This window comes from Tamandua tetradactyla, chromosome X, assembly GCF_023851605.1.
Source record: "Tamandua tetradactyla isolate mTamTet1 chromosome X, mTamTet1.pri, whole genome shotgun sequence".
NCBI classification, from domain to species: Eukaryota; Metazoa; Chordata; class Mammalia; order Pilosa; family Myrmecophagidae; genus Tamandua; species Tamandua tetradactyla.
Genome location: NC_135353.1, coordinates 72,130,921 through 72,146,971, shown reverse-complemented (window position 1 = coordinate 72,146,971; position 16,051 = coordinate 72,130,921). Strand labels below are relative to the sequence as shown.

Genomic DNA, 16,051 nt, shown 5'->3' with positions numbered 1-16,051 from the left:
AGTGGAATAGAAGGATCAAAGGTGGAGGTGGAGTTATACAAAGAAGTTAGGATTTAACAAGCAAATATGATTGCTGAACCAATAAACTGATATTTCTTTTAGTCTCCAACATCTTAGAGCAGCTAGAAGTAAAAATCTGAAATTTTGGAATTGTAACCCATACCAAACTCTGAAATCTGTTCTAAAAGTAATTATTGTGCTATACTTTGAAATTTATTGCTTTTGTGTAAATATGTTACTTTTCACAAAAAAGAAAAAAAAGTTGATTGTGATGATAAAAAATATTTATTTCTTCTAGCCTCCTATGTTCTGGTACAGCCAGAAGGAAAAATTTGAGATGATGGTATGGTAGCACATGACAAACTCTGGGATCTGTCCTATAACTACTTGTTGAAGAGTACTTAGAAAACTATTGCTTTTTTCTTTCTTTGCTTTGTATATATGCTATATTATAGAATTAAAAAAGCAAAAAAAAAAAAAACCTGTAGGAGGAAGTGAAAGCAGTGCTGAGAGGAAATTTATATCCCTAAAGGCTTACATTAAAAAAGAAGAAAGGGCTAAAATCAAAGACCTAATAGTACACCTGAAATAACTAGAAAAAGATCACAAACTAATTCCAAAGCAAACAGAAGGAAAGAAATAATAAAGAATAAAGCAGAAACAAATGAAATTGAGAACAAAAAACAATAGAAGGAATTTACAAAATCAAAAGCTGGTTCTTTGAAAGGATCAATAAAATTGACAAACCCTTAGCTAAACTGACAAAAAAGGAGACGATGCAAACAAATAATATTATAAATGAAAGGAGAGACATTACTACCAGCACCACAGAAATAAAAAGGATCATAAGAAGATAATGTGAACAACTGTATGCCAACAAGTTAGACAACTTAGATGAAATGTATAAATTCCAAGAAAAACATGTAAAACCTACATTGACTCTAGAAGAAATTGAAGGCAACAACAGACCAATTATAAGTAAAGAGATTGAATCAATCACCAAAAACCTTCCAACAAAGAAAACCCAGGACCAGAAGGCTTCACAGGGAAGTTCTACCAAACATTGCAAGAAGAATTAATACCAATCCTGCTCAAACTCTTCAAAAAAATTGAAGAGGACAGAACTCTAACTCATTCTGTGAAGTCAACATCACCCTAATACCAAAGCCAGAAAAAGATACTACAAGAAAAAAATTACAAACACTTTAATGAATAAAAATTCAAGAATCCTAAACAAAATACTTGCAAATCTAATCCAGCAGCACATTAAAAGAACCAAGTAGGATTTATTTCAGGTATACAAGACTGGTTCAACATAAGAGAATCAATTAATGTGATATAGCACATTAACAAATCAAAGGGGTAAAACCACATGACAGTCTCGACTGATGCAAGATAGGCATTTGATAAAACCCAGCATCTTTTCTTCATAAAAACACTTCAAAAGAAAGGAATAGAAGGCAACTTCCCCAACATTATAAAAGACATATATGAAAAATCCGCAGCTTACATCGTACTCAGTGGTGGAAGACTGAAAGCTTTCCCTTTAAAATAGAGAACAAGACAAGGATACCCACCACCATTACTATTCAACATTGTGCTAGAAGTTCTAGTTTGAACAATTAGGCAAGAAAAAAAATAAAAGGCATACAAATTGGAAAGGAAAAAGTAAAACACTCATTATTTGCGGATGACATTTCTATATATAGAAAGTCCCAAAAAGTCTACAAGAAAGCTAGAGCAAATAGAAGAGTTTAATAATGTGGTGGGATATAAGATCAACATACAAAAATCAGGTAGTGTTTCCATACACTAGTAATGAGCAATCTGAGGAAGTAATCAAGAAAAAAATTCCATTTACAATGACCACTAAGAATCAAATACCTAAGAATAAATTTAACCAAGATGTAAAGAACTTGTACACACAAACAAAAACTAAAACAATATTGCTGAAATAAATAAAAAACCTAAATAAAAAATGGAAGAACATTCCATGTCCATGGATTGGAAGACTAAATGTTCTCAAGATGTCAATTCTACCAAAATAGATCTACAAATTCAATGCCATACCAACCAAAACTCCAGTACCTACTTTACAGAAATGGAAAAGCCATTTATCAAATAAATTTATTGAGAAAGGTAAGGAGACCTGAAATGGCAAAATACCTTGAAAAAGAAAAATAAATTTAGAGAACTTACACTTCCTGACTTTGAACATATTACAAAGCTACATTAGTCCAAACAGCTTGGTACTGGAATAAAGATAGCTATATTAACCAACAGAATTGAATTGAGAGTCCAGAAGTAAATCCTCATATCTATGAACAATTAACTTGTGATAGGGCTACCAACTCCACCCAACTGGGACAGAACAGCCTCTTCAAATGGTGCTTGGAGAACTGGATATCTATAGCCAAAAGACTGAAAGACGACCCCTGTCTCACACCTTATGAAAAATTAACTCAAAATGGATCAAAGACCTAAATGTAAGAGACATGACCATGAAACTCCTAGGAGGAAACATAAGGAAGCATCTTCAAGATCTTGTGGTATGCAATGGTTTCTTAGACTTTACACCAAAAGCACAAGCAATGAGAGAACAAATAGATAAATGGAACCTCCTCAAAATTATAAACTTTAGCACTTGATTGAACTTTGTCAAGATAGTGAAAAGGCAACCTACTTAATATGAGAAAATATTTGGAAATCGCATATCTGATAAAGGTTTAATATCTAGAATATATAAAGAAATCCTACAACTTAATGAAAAGACAAATAACCTGATTTAAAATATTGGCAAAAGGCTTGAATAGACATTTTTCCAAAGAGAATATACAAATGGCTAAAAAGCACATGAAAAGGCCCTCCATATCATTAGCTATTAGGGAAATGTAAGTCAAAACTACAGAGGGATATCATTTCATGGCTACTAGAATGGTCACTATTAAAAAAAAAACAGAAAACTACAAGTGTTGGAGAGGATATGGAGAAATAGCAACACTTATTCGTTGCTGGTGGGAATGTAAAATGGTAAAGCCGCTGTGTTTGGTGGTTCCTGAGGAAGCATAGTGGCAATCCCACTGCTAGGTATATACCCAAAGCAACTGAAAGCAGGGACTCGAAAAGACATTTGCACCCCGATGTTCATAGTGGCATTAGTTACAATTGCTAAAAGTTGGAAGCAACCCAAGTGTCCATCGACCAATGAATGGATAAACAAAATGTGGCATATACATATGATGGATTATTATTTAGCTCTAAGAAGGAATGAAGTCCTGATGCATATGACAACTTGGATGGAAATGATGAATATTATGTTGGGTGAAATAAACCAGACACAAAAGGACAAATATTGTATGATCTCACTGATAAGAAGTAATTATAATAAGCCAACCCATGGAGTCAGAAACTGGAATATGGGTTATCAGGTAATAGAATGGGGGAGAGAAAAAAAGCTAACACTTAAATTGTGAAGAATTTCTATTTAAATTGATTGAAAATATTTGGAAATGAACAGTGGTGTTAGCACATTATTGTGAGTGTAAATAGTAGCACTGAATTATGTTGGTGGAGGTGGTTGGTTCACTATATTATGCAGTCCCATATTTTATCTTCTAAATAAGGAAATTTAGAAGATAAAATATGGGACTGTATAATATAGTGAACCCTGTTGTGGATGATGGACTGTGGCTAATAGTGCAAATATAAAAACGTTCTTTTTTGATCTAGAACAAATGTACGACACTACTGCAAGGTGTTAATAATAAGGGGGTATATGGGAAAAAATACACCTAATATAAACTATGGACTATAGTTAACAGTGATATTTTAATATTCTTTCAGCAATTGTAACAAAGGTACCATACTATTGCAAAGTGTCAGTAATGGGGACATATGGGGATGTTGTATTTTTTATATGACTTTTCTGTAAACCTACAGCTTCTCTAATTGAAATAATAATAATAACAATAATTTTTAAAAAAATATTATGCTAAGTGAAAGAACCAGACTAAAAACTACTACACATTGTGTGATTACATTTATATACAATGTAAACATAAACACATTTATAGAGACAAAAATAGATTAGTAGTTATGTAGGACTGGGGATATTAGAGCGATTGAGAAGTGACTGCTAAGAAGTATGGGGTTTTTCTTTTTGGAGTAATGAAATTGCTTTAAAATTGATTGTGGTGATGAATGCACAGCTCTGTGATTCTACTAAAAGCCATTGAGTGTACACGTTGGATGCATAGTATGGTATGTGGATATATCACGATAAAGCTGCTTTAAAAAACAAAATAACAAAAAAGGCTGGAATACAAAATAGTTCCTTGGAAAATATTTATCCACAATGAAGGGTTGTACAGTGCTTTCTAGTATAACTTTACAGTTTTCCATGTGCTTTCACATGCATTAATTCATTTAATCCTTAGGAAAATCCTGGTGGTAGAGAGGGCAGGTATCATTATTCTTCCCTTGTTTCAGAAGAAGAAAAAGCCTCAATGAAGCTTGTTAGCTTTCTTGCCAGCAGTTACCCAGTTTGTAAGTGATACAAGAGGGCATGAAACCAGGTTCTCTGACTCTTATTTCAAGCACTCTGATACATCATCTATCTAGTACTTTGGAACTAGAAATTTCATACTTAGGATTCCAAACATTGGATAACTATTGAACTCCTTACCACCCTTTTAACTGGTGTAAAAATTTTGAACCTTTGTTTATTTGGGGAAATGGAGATGCCCACAATTACAAAATTGCACTAGAAAGATAGTGGTGGAACTGGTTTGAAACTTAGTCCAGTGCCTGATGTTTTATTCATATGATGAACTGTAGGTCCGATTATATTACTATTATTGAGGACAGATGTAATTTTCCTTCCTTCTTTCTTTCCTTCCTTCCTTTCTTCCTCCCTCCCTCCCTCTTCCCCTCCTTCGCTCCTTCCCTCACTCCTCTTTCTTCTTTTCTCTTCCCTTCCTCATTCCTTACTTCCTTTTTCCTCCCCCTCTTCCTGACTCTTTCCCTATCTCTTCTTTCCTCCTTTCTTTTTCTCATTCTTTCTTCATTATACCTTCCTTCTTTCCTTTTCTCTTCCCCCAGTCATTCCGTATCTCCTTCTTCCTCCTTCCCTGCCTCCCACCTTTCTCTCTCTCTCTCTCTCTCATTTGTAAAGCAGCTTATTTCCAAATATTCTCACCGTTTTTGAGCTGGTGAATCCAACGCTTCCTCAGTTCTTCAGTTGGGGAGAACACATAGAGAGGCCCTTCATCATAAACTACCTGAGACAATGGGCACATACACTTTAGCAGTTAGAATTCAGGGAAAAGATAAATGCCCTTGAAAAAACTAATCTTAAACCATACTTTGTACATTCACTTCAGAAAATAAAAAAAGGCAGGGCCTTCAGTCAGCAGCAGTTCTGGGGTCATGTGAATTGCTTGAAGAATTCCTAAATCACTCATATCCAGAGATTAAGACTTAAAAGTTCATGGCCTTTTGAATACTCCTAGATCCTCTTGATGTGTGTTAAAGTTTATATGTAGACCTAGTTCATAATGTTTCTCTCAGCCCTTGGTGAAGACAGGGGTTTTGTTTCTTCAGCAAAGGATATTGTATGGTCTTCTTATTAAACTTTGAGTTTGTAAAGAAGAGAATTGAAGTCATGATCTATATAATTTAAGTTTTGATTATTATAAGTGGATAACTCCCTTGAATAATAGGAAGCTAATTTTTCTCTTCGGTGTAGTGATCTCCTCTTACCAATATTAGCTAAAATAAACCAAACTTAGAACCAAAAACCTACGTCAAAAAAAATCAAGTGTATATTAAGCACTATCATCAAGTCAATCAGTCAGTACTTTTGGAATACCTGCCAAACACAAGGCATCATGACAGGTGTTGTGGAGATGTATGCAATTTATGAGATGTGTTTCCAATCCCCACAGAGTTAACAGTCATCACATTATATTTGACTTTGTATTCCAAAGTCAAATATAATTGATTTCAACACCATCTTGTTGAAAGATAACCATAGTAAAAACTATGTGTAAACCCCCTCCTTCATAGGTTTTTAAAACTTTCATACAGATACGAACATGAACAGATCCTTCTACATTTTTTTTTGTTAGTCTTGCTGTGCTCATAAATCCATGACAGAAAGCCCCCTCCCCTGAGACTTTACACTTCCTTTTCTGGCTTTCACATGGCAGAGGCTGCTATATTCATGACATGTGGTCTAGAGTTCTTAGGGCATAGGTAAACCAAACTGAATCAAATTTGAAGCTCTTGTTCTCCTGTAATGGCTTATACTGCATCTACCAAACAGATGCCTATGTCAGATAATCCAAGCTAGAATAAAATTTAGGTTTACATGTAACTTTAATAAACCTTCCCCCATACTGAACTTCCTAATACTACTCCTTCCCTCCCCTTTTCTGTTTTTTCAACTCACATGACCACCATTAGACAGATAGGCAGAACCAGAAGGAAGTGAAATGCTCACTCAACACAGCATCTTTCTCAATGCAGTTACCATAGACAAGACCCACTCTAATAGAATTGATGCCCTTACGGATTTTCTTAGAGCTGGAGAGACTAAAAGAGACTTTATTAGACTTGAAAAACAGAAAACATTCTCACTACATGCCAACCTCATTTCTCAGTCAAATTTCCTTGTCCATATCAACTTCCGTTCCTTGGAACTTGGTATCCTTCCTTCTACCCTGCACCTCATCCCTAACAATTGCATTACTGGCTCCCCTGGGGAGTTGTGGAGAGAAAATGACTCACCTGGAAGGGGTAAGGGAATCTTTCAATTATTGAAATCTGCTCCATTTCACTGGATTCTTCACCCCTTCTCTGTAATGAAAGAAGAAAGCATAGTTATTGGTAAATTAATTGTTCTTTTCTAGATTTCATTAGGTACTAGAAGTCTTTTGCAACTTTTCCAGAAAACTCTCCTGCATAGATAATGCCAATCCTACTGATCACTTCCTATAGCCCAGCAGGGATACATATCTATAGGAACCAATACATATTCACTCAAAGAAATGTCAGGCACTACAAATCATTAGAGAAGGGAGGGCATTCAATAAATGGTACTGGGATGAACAGTTAATCACTAATATTGTGTGCATTTGTGTGTGTGTGGGGGGAGTTAAGTAGCCATTTCATACCATATACTAAAGTAAAGTCTAGATAGCTCAAAGAGCTTAACATAAAAAATGAACCTATGAAAGACTGAGAAAAACATAAATGACTATATAATCTTGTTGGAGGTAAAGCCTTTCTAATATAATGCTAAAGGTTAAAACTATTAAGAAAAAGATCAACTAATGTGATGACATAGACCTTAAAACCCAATATAGCAAAAAAAAACCATAAACAAAATCAATCATACAGGAAAAACTGGAAAAATATTTTCAACATATATTGTAGTTAAAGAATTAATATTCTTAATATGTCAGGATCTCTTAAAATTATCAAGAATAAGGTAAACATCTTAATAGAAAAATGGGCAAAACATTAAGAGGTAATTCACAAATGAAAATATGTAAATAAGCAGTAGACATATAAATAATTGTTGAACCTTACTAGTAGTATAAAATTGCAGGATACCTGGCAACGTGGGACAGAGATCCTGGAATAAGCTGAGACTCAGCATTAAGGGACTGAGAAAAACCGTAGAATGAGCTGATAATTAACATCAAGGGATTGAGAGAACCTTCTCGACCAAAAGGGGGAAGAGTAAAATGAGACAAAGTGTCAATGGCTGAGAGACTCCAAGCAGAGTCAAGAGGTTATCCTGGAGGTTATTCTTATGCATTAAGTAGATATCACCTTGTTGTTCAAGATGTAGTGAAGAGGCTGGAGGGAATTGCCTGAAAATGTAGTGCTGTGTTCCAGTAGCCATTTTTCTTGATGATGATTGAACAATGATATAGCTTTCACAATGAGACTCTGTGAATGTGAAAACCTTATGTCTGATGCTCCCTTTAGCTACTATATCAACAGAAGAGTAGAACATATGGAATAAAAATAAATAATAGGGGGAACAAATGTTAAAATAAATTCAGCTTGAAATAGTGGTAAATGAAAGCGAGGGGTAAGGGGTATGGTATGTATAGTCTTTTTTTTTGCTTATCATTTTATTTCTTTTTCTGTTGTCTTTTTATTTCTTTTTCTAAATCGATGCAAATGTACTAAGAAATGATGAATATGCAACTATGTGATGATATTAAGAATTACTGATTGTATATGTAGAATGGAATGATATCTAAATGTTTTGTTTGTTAATTTTTTTTAATAAAAAAAGTTAAAAAAATTGCAGGATAGATCAGCAATGAAATATTATTTCTTCTGGCTGTCAAACTGACTAACGTTTAAAATAAATTATAATACCAAGTATTGGAAAGAATGTAGAAAAATAAGAGTTCTTATACACAGCTAGTAGAACTGCATGAAATTCAAATTCCACTTCCAGGAAATAAAATAGAATAAAGACATAAAAATAACCAAGTGTGCCAATTTCACAAAAAAAGAAAAAGAAAATTTCTCTTCTAGGATTCTATTATAAGAATAGCAACCAAAAATGTTTGCAAGGATACTTCTCTCAACATAGTTTATAATATCAAATCATTGGAAACAACCTAAATGTGTAGTAACAGGAGATTAGATAATCAAATTATTATATATCTATAATAGGGAATACAATGCAGTCATTAAAATCATGTTATTAAAGATAATTAATGTCACGGGAAAACAGTTACCATATATTGTTAAATTGAGAAAGTAAATTACAAAGGCAATTTTATGTTTAAATATTTATCATATATATGAAACTGAATGTATGTGTAAATTGAGTTTGTGTATACATGGTTGTTAGAGAGAAACATTTTGTAAGTCTGTATAGATATAACTGTTTTAGCTGGGTGATAATATTATAAATGACTGTATTTACTTTTTTATCATTTTAAAATAGTTTTCAGATTTTCTTAATAAACATACACTACTGTTATAATCTGGAAAGAAGTGATATGTTAAAAACAAATTGGAGGGAGAGTAAGAGGTATAGTATGTATGAGTTTTTTCTTTTTTCTTGTAATTTCTTTTTTTGGAGTGATGCAAATGTTCTAAAAAATGATCGTGGTGATGAATACACAACTATGTGATGAGACTGTGTGCCACTGATTTTTCACCATATATGGAATGTACGTATGTGAAGATTTATCAATAAAAATATGAAAAAATAAAAAACTCAACTTAGCAGTCACTGGGTGTTATGCACCAGAAAGATTCTGGGAAACAAGGGGAGAATAAACAGTAAGATATCAGTGCATCTCCTATTACTCAGAGCCTTAGGATTCTTGCATTCAGACTATCTCAAACCTCTGATTCTGAGCCCAGTAACTGTTATCTCTGGCCAGGTTGAAAACTAGATATAACAGCATTTTGAAACAGGAAGTTAGAAGTTTTCTAGGTTAAATGATCTAGATCTAAATATCTGGGGGAAAGATGCTGAGAGTATAATCAATATGTGGTAGAGTGAAGAACTTTGTAAGGGCATTTTACTGTGTTTCACAGCACCACTAGATTACTTACAGAAAATCTAAATGTTCCAAATTTCTTAAAATCTCACGCTCTCTCTTTCTCTATGTCAAACAATCATCTCTTCTTACCAGAATCTGTCTTTCAGGGGGCGGATTTTTTTCAGGAACCACTGTTTCAACGCAGGTGATCTTCTCTACATCTATTGAACCCTTTTTACTGCCTCTTCTCTGAGAAAGAGAATGTGGAAGAAAATGGAGAAAGAGATTAAGGGTGATTGGGCAACCAGATGATTAGATTTTGTTATCTAATCATTCTACATAGTGAGGTGACACCCACACTCTATATCAGGACCTGTCATCTTGAAAGTATTAATCTAACCCATTTTGACAACCAGATGGAGGACAAACACTATAGAAGAGTGGATGTGTGTGCCTTATCATAAGAAATAAGGAAGCAATTTCCAACTCTTGGATTCCATTCTCAACAATCATTTAATGAATGCTCACCAATTACAAGATTCCATGTTAAGATCCATCCCCCACCGCCTTTAATCATGACTTCTCTTGAGTTTTGCTAAGTTTAATTGTACTTAGGTCCATTTTACCTTGCTCTTACTACCTCCTCCCTAAGGAATTTCTAAGACCAACCCCTTGAAATTCAGGTTTCACAGCAGAAAAACTTACCCCACGTTCAAAGTCATACTCATAGTAGGAAAGTTTGTGCACGGTCAAGAGAAAGAGACGCTTCTTGAAATTTAAAGGTGATGTTTTCTTTTTCTGCTGAGATCTCTTGAGAAAGATGCTCTCCAGGATCACTGCAGCCATAGCTTCTTTCTGGAGCTCACTTGTGTGCTGTTGATAATAACAGTTTCTGAGGATCCAGTACATCAATCCTCACCCCTACCTCAGTTTAACCCTGGTTTTGAATGAAACAGACCATGAAAACCCTACCTTGGTATCCTCCTTTCATAGTCAACAGCTCTGTCAGTTTTTGCGTTTAATGGATATTGAATTGGGGAGTTTGGTCCTACATTGTGTCTTCATGTAAGGCAATGAATTGCTCTGGATGTCAAGTGGCATGTACCTGTGTCCTTGGCAATGTCCAGAGACAACTTTACGCTAATCACTCTTATGGTACATGGAAGAAGATCTGTGAACAGCAAAAGTCTGTGTAACTGTTGACCCTAAAAATCCCAGAAGGGATAATGTAAGTGCCAGAACTTCACGGAGGGAGATATTGAAGCCTCAGTTCCCAGTTTCCTAGACAGTGAATTTAATTTTTCAAATTGTGTCCTATTAAGAGTCTGTAACCAAGAGGTCTAATAAGGATAAGGAGGCTGCACCTGTAGTTATGGACAAACACTACCTGCCACCCAACTGATTTTGCCCATCACCTACTGAGCTACAAAGGATGGAAGCTTTGCTCTAAAGTTGAAAAAAAAATTCAGTGGGGATATGGTTGTTTCTGTTCTTGACCTTTGGCTTTTTTTTCTTTTTGCTTTGATTAGTTCTTTTAGACAACATCACGCAAAGGTATTGCAACTATCTTACTGCTGTCTCTGATCATTTATGAAGAATAAGTCCTTGTTTAGCCTTCTCCAAACTTACAATATTACAGAAAGTTTCAGTTTAAGTAACTGAAATACAGAAAGGCAAAGAAAGTCATCAAACTTTTTTGTTTGACATCAAAACTTTTTTTATTTACACAAAACAAAACTTTGTATCAATTGTTCACTTTAAGTTAATGCACAATCTTATATTACTAATTCCAAACTTTCATTAGAAAGACAAAGTGAAAGCTTAAATATTATCACAAAAAATAGAGCACCAATAAGTACTGAAAAATCACCAGTCCCTCTTCCCATCCAAATTTTGCTAGAGGTGGATAATTTTTCCTATGGAGGGGTGAGGCTTATTATTATTATTTGAACCAAACTCCTTGTGCTTTTGGTGGCACTATGGAAACAAAATAAAATTGGCAATTTTTCTCTACTGTCAAGCAAAGTGGTTATTTTCAAAGTTCAAAGCAATATGTGCCATTATTTTACTCTTTTTTTTTTCATTATTCTGCTTTTTTCTAAGGTGTAGAAGGTTCTACGATCATACTGAGGAGACAAAATGATTAAAGAAACACCAGGAATGTTCAGAATGTTTGCTTTGCCACTTACCCTCCTTTATCTTATGGTTGTGGATTAGTTCAATATTTTGCAAATCATATTTTCAGAAAAATTGCACAAGGGAGCAAAACTTTCCCCATTCCCTGACCAACACCTCTCTTCCCTGATTCCCTGGCCTTTGATTGAAATGACATATTGATATTGTTTCCAACCAATCAGAGTCCTTTCTAACATTCAGATTCAGCTGAAACTCCAAAGAACTTCCTTTTAACATTAGAACTATTCATTTACATAGAAGTAATGGCAAAACCAATAATTACACTCTATTCTCAGGAGCTGCCAACTCATTGAGATCCCTGTTGTAAAATCACATTTGCTTCCATGACAAATTTCAAAAAAGTACCCTTTCAAAATAAAAAACTCAAATTACAGAAGATAAAATAAAGCCCTAAAGGAATTGAGTAGCCTGATCAGTAAACAGAATCAGAAACCACATCCAGTTGTGTTTTCTTTTAGTAAAGCACACGTAGCTTGTTACCTTTAGTTTTGTTGCAAACTCCCTGCTCAGATCCAGCATCTGCTTTGGTCTTGGTCTCTGCTCTTATTTCTACAAGACACATCCTGCTGGAAACTGCCTCTGCTCTTTCTCTTTTTAGAACAAATCCAGTTTGTACAAAAGGAAGCCTTCATCTTTTCCAAGTGTCTGTGTTGGGGTAGGGTCTGAGGAAGTAAACCTCTCATTAGCCATCGCCTTACTGAGCAATGGATGAAATGGCTTCCACCTCTACATCATGCTGTTCAATAGGATTTCAAGGACCTGGTATCCCACCCACACACACCCCTCCCTATCCCCCCCTTCTTTTTTTTTACTTTTTCCTTATTCTTTATGAACCAGTCTAGACACATGTAGCCTGGAAATATGGTAGTTCTTTCTTAGTCACCACTGGTCGTTTCACCAAGAATGTGAAAGGAGAGGCATCCATCTTTATGTCTTCCCCACGGTTAACATGTAATGGACAGCTCTGAGTTAGAGATAGTTGTGGCTTCTTAAGATACTTATTGTGGAACTCCCCAATTTTTTCTAACAATTTCAGCAGCCTACAGATCCAACTCGACCACAAGAGATGCATAGACAGGACTGGCCCTGTGCCTCACTTAGGGAGTAAGGGTGGAAAACAGAAGTGATGTGAACATTATACACACAGATGCACACGCAAACATACAGACCATGTTCATATGGAGAAAGAAAGAGGGGAAGGGAAAATTATAGACAGACACAGAGCTCTTTAATTAAAATACAGAGTTCCAGTGTTATAATATTCTCTTTGTTGAACTACAATACAAGGATTTTCACATGATCACCTTTTGCAGCTTCTAGCTCCCTATAGAGCAACAGAATTCAGAAAGAAGATGCTTATTAGAAAGGGTTCAGCCATCAAATCAACTGCACTATGCCAAAGAATTAATATAAATAGCACTTGCAGAATCAGTCAACTAAACTGGCTCCTACATTTGCTCGTGTTAAGATAAAACACTATTAAAGACAACACCAAAGCAAAATCTACAAAACTATACAGCCTGCCTATGATTGGAATGAGACCACTGTGGCCTTCAGTAAAGTAGCAAGCCATTGGTAGGAGTCAAATTGGTTTCTTAAAAGAAAAAAGTACAATTACATGTGTGGTGGGTCATTGTTCAGTACAGTATATATACAAGGGTAACAGTATGCAGGATGTTTTCATACAGTGTATTTATGGCTTGTCATATAAATTAAAGGCCTTGTATTTAATATTTTTCAATCCTTTTAAATAAAATTGTTCTTTGCAAAAGTTCCCTTGGGAGAATGGGAGAAAGGAGGAAATATTTAACCTCACCATTTGGAGAATTTCTGATATTCTTGTAAACAGTGGGAACAACCAAATCAACAGGCTGAGCCCTTGATCTTGGGGTTCACCCCTATGAAACATTGCTACAAAGGATAGGCTAGGCCTACTTAAAATTAGGCCTAAGAGTCATCCCCAAAGAACCTCTTTTGTGGCTCTCATGTAGCCTCTCTCTCTAAGCCAACTCAGCAGGTGAACTCACTGCCCTCCCTCCTCCATGGGACATGACTTCCAGGGGTGTAAATATCCCTGGCAATGTGGGACAGAAAGCCTGGGATAAGCCGGGACCCAGCATCAAGAGACTAAGAAAGTCTTCTTCACCAAAAGGGGGAAGAGAGAAATGAGACAAAACAATGTTTTGTTGGCTGAGAGATTTCAAGCAGAGTCAAGAGGTTATCCTGGAGGTTATTCATATGCATTATAGAGATACCCCTTTTAGTTTTTGGTGTATTGGAGTGGCTAGAGGGAAGTAGCTGAAACTGCTGAGCTGTGTTCCAGCAGCTTAGATTCTTGAAGACAATTGTATAAAGATATAACATTTACAATGTGACTGTGTGATTGTGAGAAACTTACGTCCGGTGTTTCTTATATCCCCAGAATGGACAGTTGAGTAAAAAGTATGGATATAAAATAAATAAATAATAGGGGGGACAAATGTTAAAATAAATTGGGTAGATGGAAACATTAGTGGTCAATGAGAGGGAGGGGTAAGGTGTATGGTATGTATGAGTTTCTTCTTTTTTCTTTCTTTTTCTGGAGTGATGCAAATGTTCTAAAAAATAATCATGGTGATGAATACACAACTATGTGATGTTATTGTGAGCCATTGATTGCATACCATGTATAGAATGTATGTGTGTGACGATTTCTCAAATAAAAAATTTTTAAAAATGTGTTCTTTGAAAGAATGGTTGGTGCTTATTTTTTCAAAAATTATTGTTAATAATGTGATGACAATATGCAATATTTATCTGATGAACTATAACTATCTTAATTTGGTTCTGTAAGTTTTCTGTTGCACTTGTAAAATGCTACAAGGAATATTTAAAATTCTATTCACTTTAACTTATAATAGTTAATGAAATAAAAACAAGAATCATAGCTTTTGTTATGTGGTAATCTATAAAAATGTTTAACCTTGAAATTCAGTGTGAAGAACTGAAAGTAATGTACATGTTGTAAATATTTGTATGTTGTGAGAAGTTTTTGTCATAAAAAATTTAAAAACTTCCCAAGAAAAAAAAAAAGAAGTAACCAGCCAGTAGTAGTTCAATTGATAACTATCTAACCAGAGTATCCAAGAGGCAGTATTTCCTCTTCTTTAAAATACTGCTTACTTGAGTAGCAAGACTCTGGCTATTCCCTTTCTCTCCTCAGCGGAATGGAAAGGAACTACTGTACTGTTTCTCTCAGTGCAGTCTACCTGTAAGGCATTTTGCATGCATTATCTCATTTATTCCTCACAACAAACATGAAGAAACTGAGACTCAGAGAAGTTAAGTGACTTGCTCAGCACCATCCATATGTGATTCCATAGCCCTTGCTCTTTCTGTGGACTCCCAGTGGAGTCTTTGGTGAAGTATGATGTGTGATGCCATATACCTCAGCACTTGCCATTTCCAATGGCTATCATCAAAGACTAATTAGCACAGACCCCTTTGCATCTTTTAGGAACATTCCGCAAGGGAGGAAATAGTGGTTTAAAAAAAAGGGGGCGGGTGTGTGTTGGGGGATAGCAAGAGAAGTCAGGGTTCTGGAGAATTTTCCTTTCAAAATTCCTTCAGGCTGATAAGGATGATCAGTCCTGTGAACTGCCAACTGTACTTTTTCCCATATGAGTACTTTTCGCTCAGTTGCAAAAGCTTTTTGTTTTTTTGTTTTACATTTTTTCTTTTTTAAATCTTCTGTAGCAAGACCCTGTATAACTAATGCATTTCTAGGGTCACTTGATATTTCTGTATCAGGATGCTTTATTGTTGATGGAATTAAAGCCTAGGGTTTGAGTGGAACAACCACTCTTCTCTGCATAGGGTTGTTGTTGCTTACTGTGAATATAATGCTTTGATTGAATGTTTTCTTTCATATTATGAAATATTTCAAATAGATAGTGCAGGGAATAGCTTTTCACTCACTTGCTCACCAATGAGCTCTACAGAATCCTAATATTGTGCCAGAATTGCTTCAGGTATTATTTAAAAAATAAAATATTATTGATAGAGTCAAAACTCTCGTGTACTCCTCCACAATCTTAGTTCTCTCCGTCCTTAGAGGTTACCAGTTTACTAATATCTTGAATTTGGTGTTTATCGTTCCCAGGCATGTTTTTATATTATTACCAGATGTGTAAATACCCACAAAAGATAGATAGTATTGGTTTGTGTGTTTTAAATTTTTGTATAAGTGGTATGTATTCTTCTTCAACTTGCTTTTTTTTCTTAATGTAATTTTTTAAGATTTACTTATCATTGTAGCTTAGGTTCATACATTTCAATTCATTTTTATA

At 35.0% G+C, this 16,051-nt stretch overlaps 1 protein-coding gene across 1 annotated transcript in view; it reads right to left on the bottom strand.

Annotated features, from left to right (window-relative positions):
* BTK (Bruton tyrosine kinase) overlaps nt 1-10,397 on the bottom strand; it is a 37,415-nt gene extending 27,018 nt beyond the window's left edge. Inside the window, exons 1-4 of the mRNA XM_077146512.1 lie at nt 10,233-10,397; nt 9,678-9,776; nt 6,790-6,858; nt 5,198-5,279 (exon numbers count right to left, since the gene is read on the bottom strand). Of these exons, the coding sequence (XP_077002627.1) occupies nt 5,198-5,279; nt 6,790-6,858; nt 9,678-9,776; nt 10,233-10,373 (391 nt within the window). The 5' untranslated portion in view covers nt 10,374-10,397. The remainder of the gene's footprint in view (nt 1-5,197; nt 5,280-6,789; nt 6,859-9,677; nt 9,777-10,232) is intronic.
* Between the last annotated feature and the right edge of the window lie 5,654 nt (nt 10,398-16,051).